The following is a 15,978-nucleotide window of genomic DNA, read 5'->3' as shown; positions in this document are numbered from 1 at the left end:
ACAGGAGAGACAGACACAAGCACCCTGACCACGCTAACCACTCACTGAGATAAGCAGAAATGTCATATCTCTGCAGATGGTTATTGATTCTTAGTTCTACATTATCTCTGCTTCTGCGAAGCACCAGGCTTCCTGCTGTTTTTGCTGAAAATATCCTGTAAGCTCCTGTCTTCTTTCTCCCTCTGGGTGGTAGAGTGAGTCAAAAGACAATTGTATTGGACCAACACAAACAGCATGAGTCCACTTTTCAGGGAGGAAACATATATAAATTATATTCATATATAGATGTTTATATGTATTTACGATTTCACATTAACATTTCAGAAGGGAGATGTACACATGCCAGGGTGGAACTTTTCCTACCTCTTTGAAATGGGCAGAGATCTCACAATAGCGGAGTGGGTAATGCAAAAGTGCTAGCTGGAATAAATACTGCTCATCGGACAGCAGAATGGGTAATACTAAGGTGGTAGTGTTTGGACAGAAGATTAAGGTCCTTAATTGGCAGATTTGTCTGTGCTGTCCATGGATGTACACACACGCACATGCACACAAACATGCATGCACCCACACATGCACATGCACACAAACATACATGCACCCACACATACACATGCACAAACACACACACACACTAACATACATGCACACAAACATACATGCACCCACACATGCACATGCACACAAACACACACACACACACACACACACACACACACTGTACACACAAACACACACACACATATACAAACACACAAACAAATAAACAAACACATACACACACACACACACAAAAACAAAAACACACACACAAACACATACACACAAACAAACAAACAAACAAATGCACACACACACAGTCACAAACAAACAAACACACACACACACACACATACACACACACAAACAAACACACACACATGCTGTATACACACACACACACACACACACACGCACTGTTCAGTCTCCAGGTATTAAAGCAGAAGATTAAAAACTTCAAAGGTACAGGTCTGGGAGTTGTCAATGGGGCGAACAGACTCTCATGCAAAATTGATGAGCAGAAGCCCGGTCCCCACAATGCAATAACGCGCGATGTGAGGACCTTCAGCGCGTCTGGCATCCAGACGGATGGCGCAGAGCAGGGGGCCCAGGGAGAGCGAGCGCAAAATGACTCTGATCCACCGGGCACACACGACGCCGTGTTTAAGGACGCTATTCACACGCAGACATCCCAAACACCACCTCAGGGTTACGTTTCCGCGGAGAACGCGCAGCCCCGCTCACCGACAGCGCCTCTGAATATTACACGTGCGCACGCCCGTAAACAAAAACACATTCCCCGTGCAAATCGCATTCACGCTTCCTCAGGGAGCCACAAACACACTGCCAGCTTTGACTTCTCAGCTATTGTGGAGAAAACAAAGGGTTTCCTTAAAAAAAAAGGGGGAAAAAAGAGATTCTGATTGGTTAACATAGCACCCCATGACTCATTCAAGACTAGGTGTTGGTGTTAAGAAAAATAGTCAAAACTATTGCATGCAAACCATGGTAGTGTAGTCACATTCAGCTAGCGTTTAAGAACCCCTGCAGCTAATATTTTCATTATAGGAAAGTAAAACAGGAAATGAGTGTATCGTCTTTTTGCCAAACTCAATGGTTAACAGTGCATGATGTCATAATTCATGGCTTACATTTAGATATATTTTTCAATTCCTATTTAATTTTTTTTTTAATTCTGCCTTACCCATAGTCAACAGGAAATGACACACAGGAAGTAGCAGCTAGTGTCACACACTGTGGTGTTCAGACGCTCTGGGATGCGACTGAACATGACTAGTGGGAGTCATCATTGTCTGCCAAAAGAAACCTTCACACTGCAAAATATTTCACTTCATTAAACAGCCTCTCTGAAAGTAAACCATCAATTATGACATCATCGATTTTCACACCGCGGTACGAATCCAAGGTGAGTCAGGGGAGAACGTGGGCATTTATGCATGAGCTTAAACGCACAGCACACAACGCAGCCTGTTTCGGCCTGTTTGTCCCTGTAACCGAGGGCACATCAGAGCTGCGTGAGTTCATCTTTAACTCTCTGTGTTTCATCAAATTAGCGCACGCCAGCGTCGGCCTCATGTTTGACCAAACGGCATTACCGTTATTTACCGCGGTTCCCCAGGTTACGCCGGCGGGGTCAGGGGTGTAAAGCACAGCGACCCCAGAGAGAGGGTGTGTAATTATGAGCAGAGTCACACAGCGCGATGTGGCTCTGCAGAAGGAGAACAGCAAAGGAGCATGGGAGGATTTGATTGGCTTTCAAGATATATCTTTTTAGTCATTTTTTATTCACGTGAAGAAAGCATATAGACTTACCTAGAAAAAACTGGACAAAAAACACACAATCACACACAAACACACACACACACATTTTGTGGCAACATCCCACAAAGTGTTCAATGACTCTGCTTTGAACTGTGATTGGCTCATTTTCGCTCTCATGGCAGATCCCTTTGAGTTGAGTCTAACAGTCACTGGCTCCTTCCATTTGGCTCCTTCAGTATAACTGGTGTGGCTGTTCCAATTCCAGGACTATGAAATCCTAATTAAAATACAATAGAGATATAATCCTCACACAAAACCATTAAAAAACCATACAGACCCAGAAATGGCTGAAAAATCATTTATTCAAGCCACAAACAGACACACACACACACACACACACACACATGCACACCCTCACACCACACACACACACACACACACGCACACACTCTCTCACACACACACACACACACTGACACTGACACTCACACACACACACACACAGATAAATAAACACAAACACACACACACACTTACACATACACACAACACACATACACAGATACATAAACACACACACAGATAAATAAACACAAACACACACACACACTTACACACACAGATACACACAACACACACACACAGATACATAAACACACACACACACACACACTTACACGCACACGCAGATACATAAACTATAAAGCGCAGAGCTAATGCCAGTGGAATCTGCACTGCTGTGATAAACATCCCGCTCTAACAGAGGTGTAAAACCTACAAACCGCTAACCGCTAATCTCCTATCGACCGACCATCACAGGGAATCTTCGCTCTTCCGAAACACTTCACGAGGAAATAAACGAATGAAAAGGAAACTAATGAGCTGTGGGCTCTCCCACACCCCCACACCCCCCACTGCAGAAACGGTTTTAAACTGGCCAAAGTCATTAGGCTCGTTATTCAATCTGTTATCCTCCTGATAACTCATCTCTGAACACAGAGTCACTCCCTCTCCAACACAGGCGACACAACTATAAACCAGGCCACTGAGAGGACAAGTACTGAGTCTGTGTGTTTGAGAGGGAAAGCAAGTGATTGTGCGAGAGAGAGAGAGAGGGAGGGAGAGAGAGACAGAGGGAGAGACAGAGAGTTGGAAGGGAGAGAGAGACAGAGAGCGAAAGAGGGAGACAGAGAGAGGGAGGGAGAGACAGAGAGAGAGTTGGAAGGGAGAGAGAGACAGAGAGCGAAAGAGGGAGACAGAGAGAGGGAGGGAGAGAGAGAGAGTTGGAAGGGAGAGAGAGACAGAGAGCGAAAGAGGGAGACAGAGAGAGGGAGGGAGAGAGAGAGAGTTGGAAGGGAGAGAGAGACAGAGAGCGAAAGAGGGAGGGAGAATGAGAGAGAGAGAGAGAGAGAGAGAGAGAGAGAGACAGAGACAGAGAGGGAGATAGAGGTGGAGAGAGAGGAGAGAAAATAAGAGAAGGCAAATTGATTTCCTCTGGTAGAATCATTTTAGCAGATTATGATGATTCGAGTGTGTTGCTTCTGCTGTGGATTTAGTACTAAGACCTGGATTTAAATAAACTTGTGTCTTTAACGTTGATGCATTTTTATCCCTGCAAACAGTTTGGCATTCAGTGTGGTTTCCCCAACACTGAGATTTCCCTGATCAGTAACACCCAAATACAGTGAGGACCCAGAACTGGATGAGCAACCACACCATATACCCACACCCACACCCACTCTACACACTCACACCACACACCATATACCCACACCACACACTCACACCACACACCATATACCCACACCATGCACCCACACCACAGACCCACACCACACACCCACACCACACACCTACACCCACACCACGCACCCACACCATGCACCCACTCCACACACCCACACCCACACCAACACCATGCACCATGTACCCACACCACACACCATATACCCACACCATGCACCCACTCCACACACTCACACCACACACCCACACCATGCACCCACTCCACACACTCACACCACACACCCACACCATGCACCCACTCCACACACTCACACCACACCCCCACACCACACACTTACACCACACACCCACACCCACACCATGCACCCACTCCACACCCCCACACCACACTCACACCACACACCCACGCCACACACCCACACCACACACCTACACCACGCACCCACACCATGCACCCACACCACGCACCCACACACCCACACCCCACACCCCCACACCCCCACACCACACACTCACACCACACACCCACACCCACACCTACACACCCACACCACACACCCACACCCACACCCACACCACACACCTACACCACACTCCCACACCTACACACCCACACCACACACCCACACCACACACCTACACCACACTTCCACACCTACACACCCACACCACACACCCACACACCCACACCACACTCCCACACCTACACACCCACACCACGCACCCACACCCCCACACCACACTCCCACACCCACACACCCACACACCCACACCACGTCCCGCACTACGCACCCAAACCCTGTCCCGAACCGAGCCCCAGCAGAGTCAGCACACAGCCACAGACTCGCCTCCTGTCAGCACATCCAATATCTACTCTCCACAAAAACTGAACAAATTTAATACTGACCTCCACCCACCAACAGTTTCACCCTCTCTCTCTCCCTCCCTCCCTCTCTCACCCCCTCTCTCCCACTCATTCCCTCTCCCACCCTGCCTGTCTTCATTTTTTCTAATTGTTTCTCTTTCTCTCCGTTGTGGAGAGAATGTTAATTTCTCTACTGAATTCTGCGCCAGAGAGACAGAAAGAGAGAGAGAGGGAGGGAGAGAGAAAGAAGGAGAGAGGGAAAGAGAGACAGAGAGAGAGAGAGAGAGATAGAGACCTGAGAAAACCCTCAGCCCCAAACACGCACTCCTCAGAGGAGAGTTTTTCTTGTTTCTCTATCTCTTCATAGCCATCGATTTTCCGTCTCGGCCGCTGGGCTGGCGCGTGCAGAAGATGGCGTTCCCTTCTGGGCGCGACGCAGGACAGCTGTTCCTCTCGCCCTTTAGACATGCACAGGGCGCGCCTCTCAGAGAAGCACAATCATAACAGGTGGAAAATTCATCCGCGGTGTTTTGCACATGAATGAACCTTCGTTTAGACTCCGTTTGTGGGCAAAGCCTCACACTCATAACAGAGCCCACTAACCGTGCCGGCCAAATCGGAGTTTACAGAGCGAGGAGGAGAAACGCTTTGTGGAGCGGGAGAGGTTTAGCCTGCCCAAACCCCCTCCGCCCCCCCGACGCTGCCTTTCAGTTCTTCAGTTTGGGCCAAAAGCCTTCTGCCTTCAATGAGAACAGAGCGGAACAAATTCCGATAAGAAGAGAGGAACTGGTTTTATTTTCCTCTAAGGGGGAGCATGGCGCTCGTACGCCCAGGCTGGCGTGCACACAACGGGACACTGGATCCCCAGATAAACATACAGGACACTGGATCCCCAGATAAACGTACGGGACGCTGGATCCCCAGATAAACGTACGGGACGCTGGATCCCCAGATAAACGTACGGAACACTGCATCCCCAGATAAACGTACGGGACACTGCATCCCCAGATAAACGTACAGGACACTGGATCCCCAGATAAACATACGGGACACTGGATCCCCAGATAAACATACAGGACACTGGATCCCCAGATAAACATACAGGACACTGGATCCCCAGATAAACGTACGGGACACTGGATCCCCAGATAAGCATACGGGACACGGGATCCCCAGATAAACGTACGGACACTGGATCCCAGATAAACGTGCGGGACACTGGATCCCCAGATAAACGTACGGGACACTGGATCCCCAGATAAACGTACGGGACACTGGATCCCCAGATAAACGTACGGGACACTGGATCCCCAGATAAACGTACGGGACACTGGATCCCCAGATAAACATACGGGACACTGGATCCCCAGATAAACATACGGGACACTGGATCCCCAGATAAACGTACGGGACACTGGATCCCCAGATAAACATACGGGACACTGGATCCCCAGATAAACATACGGGACACTGGATCCCCAGATAAACATACGGGACACTGGATCCCCAGATAAACGTACGGGACACTGGATCCCCAGATAAACGTACAGGACACTGGATCCCCAGATAAACGTGCGGGACACTGGATCCCCAGATAAACATACGGGACACTGGATCCCCAGATAAACATACAGGACACTGGATCCCCAGATAAACGTACGGGACACTGGATCCCCAGATAAACGTACGGGACACTGGATCCCCAGATAAACATACAGGGGGCTGGATGTCCAGATAAACGTACGGGACACTGCATCCCCAGATAAACGTACAGGACACTGGATCCCCAGATAAACATACGGGACACTGGATCCCCAGATAAACATACAGGACACTGGATCCCCAGATAAACATACAGGACACTGGATCCCCAGATAAACGTACGGGACACTGGATCCCCAGATAAGCATACGGGACACGGGATCCCCAGATAAACGTACGGGACACTGGATCCCCAGATAAACGTACGGGACACTGGATCCCCAGATAAACGTACGGGACACTGGATCCCCAGATAAACGTACGGGACACTGGATCCCCAGATAAACGTACGGGACACTGGATCCCCAGATAAACGTACGGGACACTGGATCCCCAGATAAACATACGGGACACTGGATCCCCAGATAAACATACGGGACACTGGATCCCCAGATAAACGTACGGGACACTGGATCCCCAGATAAACATACAGGACACTGGATCCCCAGATAAACGTACGGGACACTGGATCCCCAGATAAACGTACGGGACACTGCATCCCTAGATAAACGTACGGGACACTGGATCCCCAGATAAATGTACGGGACACTGGATCCCCAGATAAACGTACGGGACACTGGATCCCCAGATAAACGTACAGGACTCTGGATCCCCAGATAAACGTACGGGACACTGGATCCCCAGGTAAACGTACAGGACACTGAATTGGATCCCCAGATAACGACGGGACACTGGATCCCCAGATAAACGTACGGGACACTGGATCCCCAGATAAACGTACGGGACACTGGATCCCCAGATAAACGTGCGGGACACTGGATCCCCAGATAAACATACAGGACACTGGATCCCCAGATAAACGTACGGGACACTGGATCCCCAGATAAACGTACAGGACACTGGATCCCCAGATAAACTTACGGGACACTGGATCCCCAGATAAACGTACAGGACACTGGATCCCCAGATAAACGTGCGGGACACTGGATCCCCAGATAAACGTACAGGACACTGGATCCCCAGATAAACGTACAGGACACTGGATCCCTAGATAAACGTACAGGACACTGGATCCCCAGATAAACATACAGGACACTGGATCCCCAGATAAACATACGGGACACTGGATCCCCAGATAAACGTACGGGACACTGGATCCCCAGATAAACGTACGGGACACTGGATCCCCAGATAAACTTATGGGATGTTTGCGCTCATCACAGATGAACACACATGCGTCTGAGGTTTGGGGGCACGGGATATTTATTGGGAGGGGACTCCGGCGAAGCAGACCTGGAGGCAGGCAGCGATCCAAACACGGAAACATCGCCTCCTGCCTGCACTCTGCGTCAGGACTAATCGCCACACCATCAATCAAAATCTATATTTATAACTGCAGAAATGAGTCTATCAGCAGGGGGACCCACCAGCAAGCCACACACAGCTGCACTAAACCACAGAAGGCACAGAACGCTAATGGAAAACACAAATCTACTCAAGCACCATATCGGAAAAGGTTTATGCCTTTAAGCAGTCTGTACGCCCATTAGCATCACACAACACACTGAGCATTAACTGCAGTCTGTCAAACGCTGACCAATAACAGGAGACGGCAGCCGTACGCATCACACCAGACACAGTCCAATGGCTGCAGGCTATACCTTTATAACGACAAGACACACACTGTCCGAGAGGGGTTAAAATGAGAGCGTAACTGTAGTTGGGCTATGATTACCCTGCCTGTGAGAGAGTAAGAGCAGCATTAAACCTGAGCTCACAGAATGGCGGTCGCTCTGAAAGTGCTCTGATTGGCCGGCAGAGCCGCGGCCTGTGCCGAAATGAACAGATAAGTGCACTTTCTGGTGTTTAAAAACACAGCACAGCAGACTCAGCCACGCATCCGCTCTGCTCTCAGCAGTAATTAAAGCGCAGAAATTACAGGCCAGAATCACAGACGGGAGCGCAGACACGCCCCAGCGAGCCACAGGGCCCGTCCTGGAGCCTGGCACACTGATGCTGTTCTGAGTGCTACTACAGGCCATACCAGCACCCACAGCCTCTGTCTGCAGGGTCTGCTTTGATTGGCAGGTGTGACTGCTATTACCTCGCCTCCCTGATGGGCTCAAAAAGGGGCCCCGCTGGCCCCTCCACCCACAGCTGGCCCCCAGAGGGCCCGGGGGAGCGTACACTCAGAGAGCAGGCTATGTGCAGCTGGCCCCCTGAGGGCCCGGGGGAGTGTACACTCAGAGAGCAGGCTGTGTGCAGCTCGGGGGAGTGTACACTCAGAGAGCAGGCTGTGTGGAGCTGGCCCCCCGAGGGCCCGGGGGAGTGTACACTCAGAGAGCAGGCTGTGTGGAGCTGGCCCCCAGAGGGCCCGGGGGAGGGTACACTCAGAGAGCAGGCTGTGTGGAGCTGGCCCCCAGAGGGCCCGGGGGAGGGTACACTCAGAGAGCAGGCTGTGTGGAGCTGGCCCCCAGAGGGCCCGGGGGAGTGTACACTCAGAGAGCAGGCTGTGTGCAGCTGGCCCCCAGAGGGCCCGGGGGAGGGTACACTCAGAGAGCAGGCTGTGTGCAGCTGGCCCCCAGAGGGCCCGGGGGAGTGTACACTCAGAGAGCAGGCTGTGTGCAGCTCGGGGGAGTGTACACTCAGAGAGCAGGCTGTGTGGAGCCCGGGGGAGTGTACACTCAGAGAGCAGGCTGTGTGGAGCCCGGGGGAGTGTACACTCAGAGAGCAGGCTGTGTGGAGCCCGGGGGAGTGTACACTCAGAGAGCAGGCTGTGTGCAGCTGGTCCTCGACCAGTGTGCCTGGCTGGAGTACCTAGAGAGCAGCTCTTGAGCTGGCTTAGCTCGACTCACCAGCCGATCGATGCAGATAAGGAGTGAGGTCCTCTCTGTATGACCGCTGATGAATATCTTACCCTTAGAGGAGTACAGCACTCAAACACACACACACACACACACACACACACACACACAAATACACCCGCACAGACACACACACACACACACACCTCTGTGAGTGGCAGATCAGTAGGCCAGCTGCAGCCCCTGTCTGGCTCTCTGATTAAAGAGGCTCTACGGAGGAGGAGAAGCAGGAGAGCTCATGAGCTGGCTGATAAATATGGCCTCGCACGCTGGCATTATGCACAGACATGTCCTGCAGTTAATGCTTTAAAGGTCTGAGCATGCGGAGCCTGGAGGCTACTTCTGTCCACTGCAGAAATGCCTCTGCGAAAACAACAAGAAGCAATAAAGGAAGAGAGAGAGAGAGAGAGAGAGAGAGAGAGAGACAGAGAAAGCGAGAGAGAGAGGGAGAGAGAGATAGAGAGAGAAAGATAGAGATACAGAGAGAGAGGGAGGGAGACAGAGCTTCAGCACCATGGACAGCCGCACATAATCACACAGAGGCCTTCAGAAACACAGACAAGATAAACACACGTCTGCTTCCTTAGTCAATATTTTTTGGAACCAGTTTTAAGATATTTCTTTTGTTTGTTGGGGGGGGGGGGGGGTTGGGTGCTAGGAGAAGAGAGCCAGAGTGAGCCAGGTTGAGCTCCTTGATCAATATAAAAATATGTATCGAAGCAGTGTAGTATAATAGGTAAGGAGCCTAAAGGTCACAAGTTCAATTCCCAGGTTGGACACTGCCGCTGTACCCTTGAGCAAGGTACCTAACCTGCATTGCATCAGTGTGTATCCAGCTGTATAAATGGATGCTCGTGCACATGACCACATCAACATTCTTACTGTGAGTACACCTGACAACATCAACACTGTGCTACTGTAAGTACACCTGAGGTCTTATGAGAGCTGTAGGTTTTTTTTTGTTTTTTTCGAGATGGTCATACATTTTCAGTAGATCTTTATTAAAATAATGACCAATAAGATGAGTATTACTGTGAATTTATATACTAAATGGAGCAGAATTTGGTATGACTCTAATCCAAATATGCCTGAATGCCTTGATTGAATAAAAGTGCTACACCTTTGCATTTAAATGAGTCCTGAGCACAGGAAAATGTGAACGACTGGCCTACATTTACACTAGGCAAACAAAATGCAGTTCCACAGCTGCTCAAACCACACCATACCTGCTCAACCCACACCATACCTGCTCAACCCACACCATACCAGCTCAACCCACATCATACCTGCTCAAACCAGACCATACCTGCTCAAACCAGACCATACCTGCTCAGACCACACCATACCTGCTCAGACCACACCATACCTGCTCAGACCACACCATACCTGCTCAGACCACACCATTCCAGCTCAGACCACACCATTCCAGCTCAAACCACACCACACCTGCTCAACCCACACCATACCTGCTCAACCACACCATACCTGCTCAACTCACACCATACCTGCTCAAACCACACCATACCTGCTCAACCCACACCATACCTGCTCAGACCACACCATACCTGCTCAACCCACACCATACCTGCTCAGACCACACCATACCTGCTCAGACCACACCATACCTGCTCAACCCACACCATACCTGCTCAGACCACACCATACCTGCTCAGACCACACCATACCTGCTCAAACCACACTATACCTGCTCAACCCACACCATACCTGCTCAGGCCACACCACACCTGCTCAGACCACACCACACCTGCTCAACCCACATCATACCTGCTCAACCCACACCGCACCTGCTCAACCACACATACCATGCTGCTCAGACCACACCATACCTGCTCAGACCACACCATACCTGCTCAACCCACACCAACCTGCTCAAACCACACCATACCTGCTCAACCACACCATACCTGCTCAGACCACACCATACCTGCTCAAACCACACCATACCGCTCAACCCACCATACCTGCTCAGACCACACCACACCTGCTCAGACCACACCAACTGCTCAACCACACACCTGCTCAACCACACCATACCTGCTCAACCACACAACCTGCTCAGACCACACCAACCTGCTCAACCATACCCAGTCACCATACCATGCTGCTCAACCACACCATACCTGCTCAGACCACACATCTGCTCAACCCACACCATACCTGCTCAGACCACACCATACCTGCTCAGACCACACCATACCTGCTCAGACCACACCACACCTGCTCAGACCACACCATACCTGCTCAGACCACACCACACCTGCTCAACCCACACCACACCTGCTCAACCACACCACACCTGCTCAACCACACCATACCTGCTCAACACCAACACTGCTCAACCACACATACTGCCACCAACCATACACTCAACCACACCAACCTGCTCAACCACACCAACCTGCTCAGACCACACCATACCTGCTCAACCACACCACCGCTCAACCACACCATACCTGCTCAACCACACACACTGCTCACCAACAACTGCTACACACACATCACCATACCAGCTCAACCCACACCATACCTGCTCAGACCACACCATACCTGCTCAAACCACACCATACCTGCTCAACCCACACCACACCTGCTCTGCTCAAACCACACCATGCTGCTCAAACTAAATAGGCACACACACACACACACACACACACACACACACACACACTCACACTTCTACACACACAGGCACACACACACTCACACATCTATACAGGCACATGCACATACCCACATACACACATACACACAAAGACAGGCACACACAGACACACACACACACTGTATTAGGACAGGGAATCTCGTCTTTCTGAGTAGCTGAGGCACAGATAGCCTAAAGCCGTCCCCTTTGCTCCATTTTGTCATGATGTCACCATTTTGTGGTCAGTGTGACATCATCTTTAGTGGACTGTGGGACTCATACATTTGGTGCAACAGGACATATTATACAGGCCATATCCCATCTCTCCTGGTCCTCCACATAAGGGAGGGTTGGTGGGGGGGTGTTGGGGGGAGTGGTATTTATAGTTATACACTTTGCCTGCACCTTAGTAACATCATACAGCTGGATTTATGGCTCAGCATGTTGCCAGGGTATCGGGTTACTGAGATGCTATGGATTTTCTTCTGTGTTTGATATGCCGTCTTGAATTGGCTTAATGGCATGAGGATGAAAATGGTGCCGACTGAGCCGGGGGGGGGGGGGCAGTGGGAGAGCAGAAACAAGCAGATGCTTTAAGTAAAAAGTGTAGTTCCAGAACAGCCTGCAGATACTTCACTGGGCTCTGCTGTGGCAAAGAAGCCAGCCGTGGAAACAGTGGGGATTAGGCTCCTCAAAGCACCGCCCGCTCGCCCGTCCCCCGCCCGCCCGTCCCCCGCCCGCCTCCACGCCCGCCTGGCCCCATCCCTCCCGCTGAGACACGCCCCTCTCGACTCCAGCACAGGGTGAACAGGACCACTTAGCGCTCTTAAATAATGACTGGAACCTGCTTTTGAGGGATCCGCGCACTCCAACAGTGACAGGAACATTCCACTGTCGCTGCATCAGAGTGACTGCAATCCCCAATACAGGAGGATGTGAGCATCTGATCCCCATAATACTGCACTACTCTGTGCAGCCCTGCATCACACACTCACTCACACACACACACACACACTCACACACACACACACACACACACACACTCACTCACTTCAGCTGTACACACACACACACACACACACACGCACACACACTCACCACACACACACACACTCACACAAACACACACACACACACTCACTCACTCACTCACTCACTTCAGCTGTACACACACACACACACACACACACCACACACACACACACACACACACACACACTCACACACTCACTTCAGCTGTACACACACACACACACACACACACACACCACTCATCAGCTGTACACACACACACACACACACACACACACACACACACTTCAGCTGTACACACACACACTCACTTCAGCTGTACACACACACACACACATCAGCTGTACACACACACACACTCACTTCAGCTGTACACACACACACACACACACTGCAGCTGTACACACACTCACTTCAGCTGTACACACACACACTGCAGCTGTACACACACACACACACACACACTTCAGCTGTACACACACACAAACACACACACACACTCACTTCAGCTGTACACACAAACACACACACACACACACACACTCACTTCAGCTGTACACACACACACACACACACACACAATGCAGCTGTACTCACACACACACACACTCACTGTCACACACACACACACACACACACACACACACTGCAGCTGTACACACACACACAAGCTTTAATTACAGTGCCACGTCTGTAGTAATAGCTTGTACAGAAATTCCTGAAGTAAAACACAACTTGTGCCCAGGTAAAAAACACATATCATCACTCAGCAGAAACCTTGGTCAAAAATCAGGGCATCCATTTTACATTAATCTGTGTTCCTACAGCTGGATGAAGCAATTTTTCAAAGCTGAACAGCTGAATATGTCAGAAATCACTGCTCCACACTGCTGCTCTGATCACTGCTCCACACTGCTGCTCTGATCACTGCTCCACACTGCTGCTCTGATCACTGCTCCACACTGCTGCTCTGACCACTGCTCCACATGCTGTCTGACACTGCTCCACACTGCTGCTCTGATCACTGCTCCACACTGCTGCTTTGACCACTGCTCCACACTGCTGCTCTGATCACTGCTCCACACTGCTGCTCTGAACACTGCTCCATACACACACACACAAGCACTCAAACATACACACACTTACAGTGTAAGTAGCTCAACATCAGAGGGATTAAATCATGACCTTTCAAAGCACCCACCATCCAATGATTATAATTTATTTTATTTAGTAATTTTTTGGGGTGGGGGAGGGTGAGGAGTAAGGGTTTGGCAGTTTGAATTAATCCTGAATGTATAATCTTACATTGTAAGACAAGAGATCAGAAAAACACCCTAAAGCTTTGGAAAGAGAGAATATATTATAGGATTATAAATTAGCTCTCGTTCCTTCTCTCTCCCATCAAGTGCATTTCACTGTGTTCCATCACAGATGTAACGTGAATTAATGGTTCTTATAAATGTAAATTATTTTGCAGACCTGTTCCGTCACTGGCACCAGCACAATAAAGTCTGATCTTAATTTCAACAAATGTTCTTATCAACTAGGAGTACAAACTCAACACTGCTGCTCTGACCACTGCTCCATGCTGCTGCTCTGACCACTGCTCCATACTGCTGCTCTGACCACTGCTCCACACTGCTGCTCTGATCACTGCTCCATACTGCTGCTCTGACCACTGCTCCACACTGCTGCTCTGATCACTGCTGCTCTGAAAACTGCTCCACACTGCTGCTCTGATCACTGCTCCACACTGCTGCTCTGACCATTGCTCCCCATTGTAGCTCAGATCATTTAGTCATACTGCTTGCTGTGAACAGGTAAACTGGTGAACAGATAAAGCGGTGAACAGGATAAAGGATGAACAGGTAAAGTGGTGAACAGGTAAACTGGCAAACAGGTAATGAGTTAAACAAGTAACACAGTGAACAGGTAAACTGGAGAACAGGCAAAAAGCTGAACAGGTAAAGCAGTGAACAGGTAAAGCGGTGAGCAGGTACCTTCGTATGAGACCCTGAAGCCCTGGCCACTGACGGCGTAGTCAGAGAGGAACCAGAGCGTGAGGTGCGTCCCCGTGCTCACGATGGGGGCAGGCAGCCGGAACCCCGACAGCCTACGGAGAGGGGGAAGGGACAAAAAGCACCCTGTCAATCACCAGAGCAGAAGACACTCAGGAGCAAAGAGCACAGGAGAGCACATCGTCCGGTAAACAGAAAACTGAGCATGCTGCAGTACATTCCAGATATGCAGACTTTAAAAAATATAATAAATATATCTCACAACACTGTTTTTTAAAATGAATTATCTGAAAGGAACAGCATACTTTCCCTTCAGTACTTGTGTATGAATGAGTAACAGGTGGTTTGAGATAAAAAAACAAAAGCTTTCATTTGTACAGTACACCCTTGTCACCAAGGGCAACTTAAAAATCATCCAATCACATGGCTGGATGTTTGATCACATGACTGGAAGTCCAATCATAAGGCTGGATGTTCACAGACCTGGTATGAGCCCCCCTCAAAGTATCTTGTGTGTGTGTTTATGTGTGTGTGTGTGTCTGTGTGTCTGGTGTATGTGTGGTTATGGTAGTGTTGTTGGTGTGTGATGTTGTGTAGTGGTTTATGTGTTGATGTGTGTCTGTGTAGTGTGTTATGTGTGTGTGTGTGTGTGTCTGTGTATGGTGTGGTGTGATGTGTGTGTGTGTGTGTTTGTTGTGTATGTTGGCTGTGTGATGTGTGTGTGGTGTGTGTGTTATGTGGTGGTGT

At 49.9% G+C, this 15,978-nt stretch overlaps 1 protein-coding gene across 1 annotated transcript in view; it reads right to left on the bottom strand.

Annotated features, from left to right (window-relative positions):
* LOC135248951 (CUB and sushi domain-containing protein 1-like) overlaps positions 1-15,978 on the bottom strand; it is a 238,486-nt gene that overhangs the window by 172,497 nt on the left and 50,011 nt on the right. The window contains exon 3 of the mRNA XM_064324101.1: positions 15,214-15,326. Coding sequence (XP_064180171.1) covers positions 15,214-15,326 — 113 coding nt within the window. The remainder of the gene's footprint in view (positions 1-15,213; positions 15,327-15,978) is intronic.

Source organism: Anguilla rostrata, chromosome 1, assembly GCF_018555375.3.
Source record: "Anguilla rostrata isolate EN2019 chromosome 1, ASM1855537v3, whole genome shotgun sequence".
In the NCBI taxonomy this organism is placed as follows: Eukaryota; Metazoa; Chordata; class Actinopteri; order Anguilliformes; family Anguillidae; genus Anguilla; species Anguilla rostrata.
This window is presented reverse-complemented; position numbering and strand designations above follow the sequence as displayed.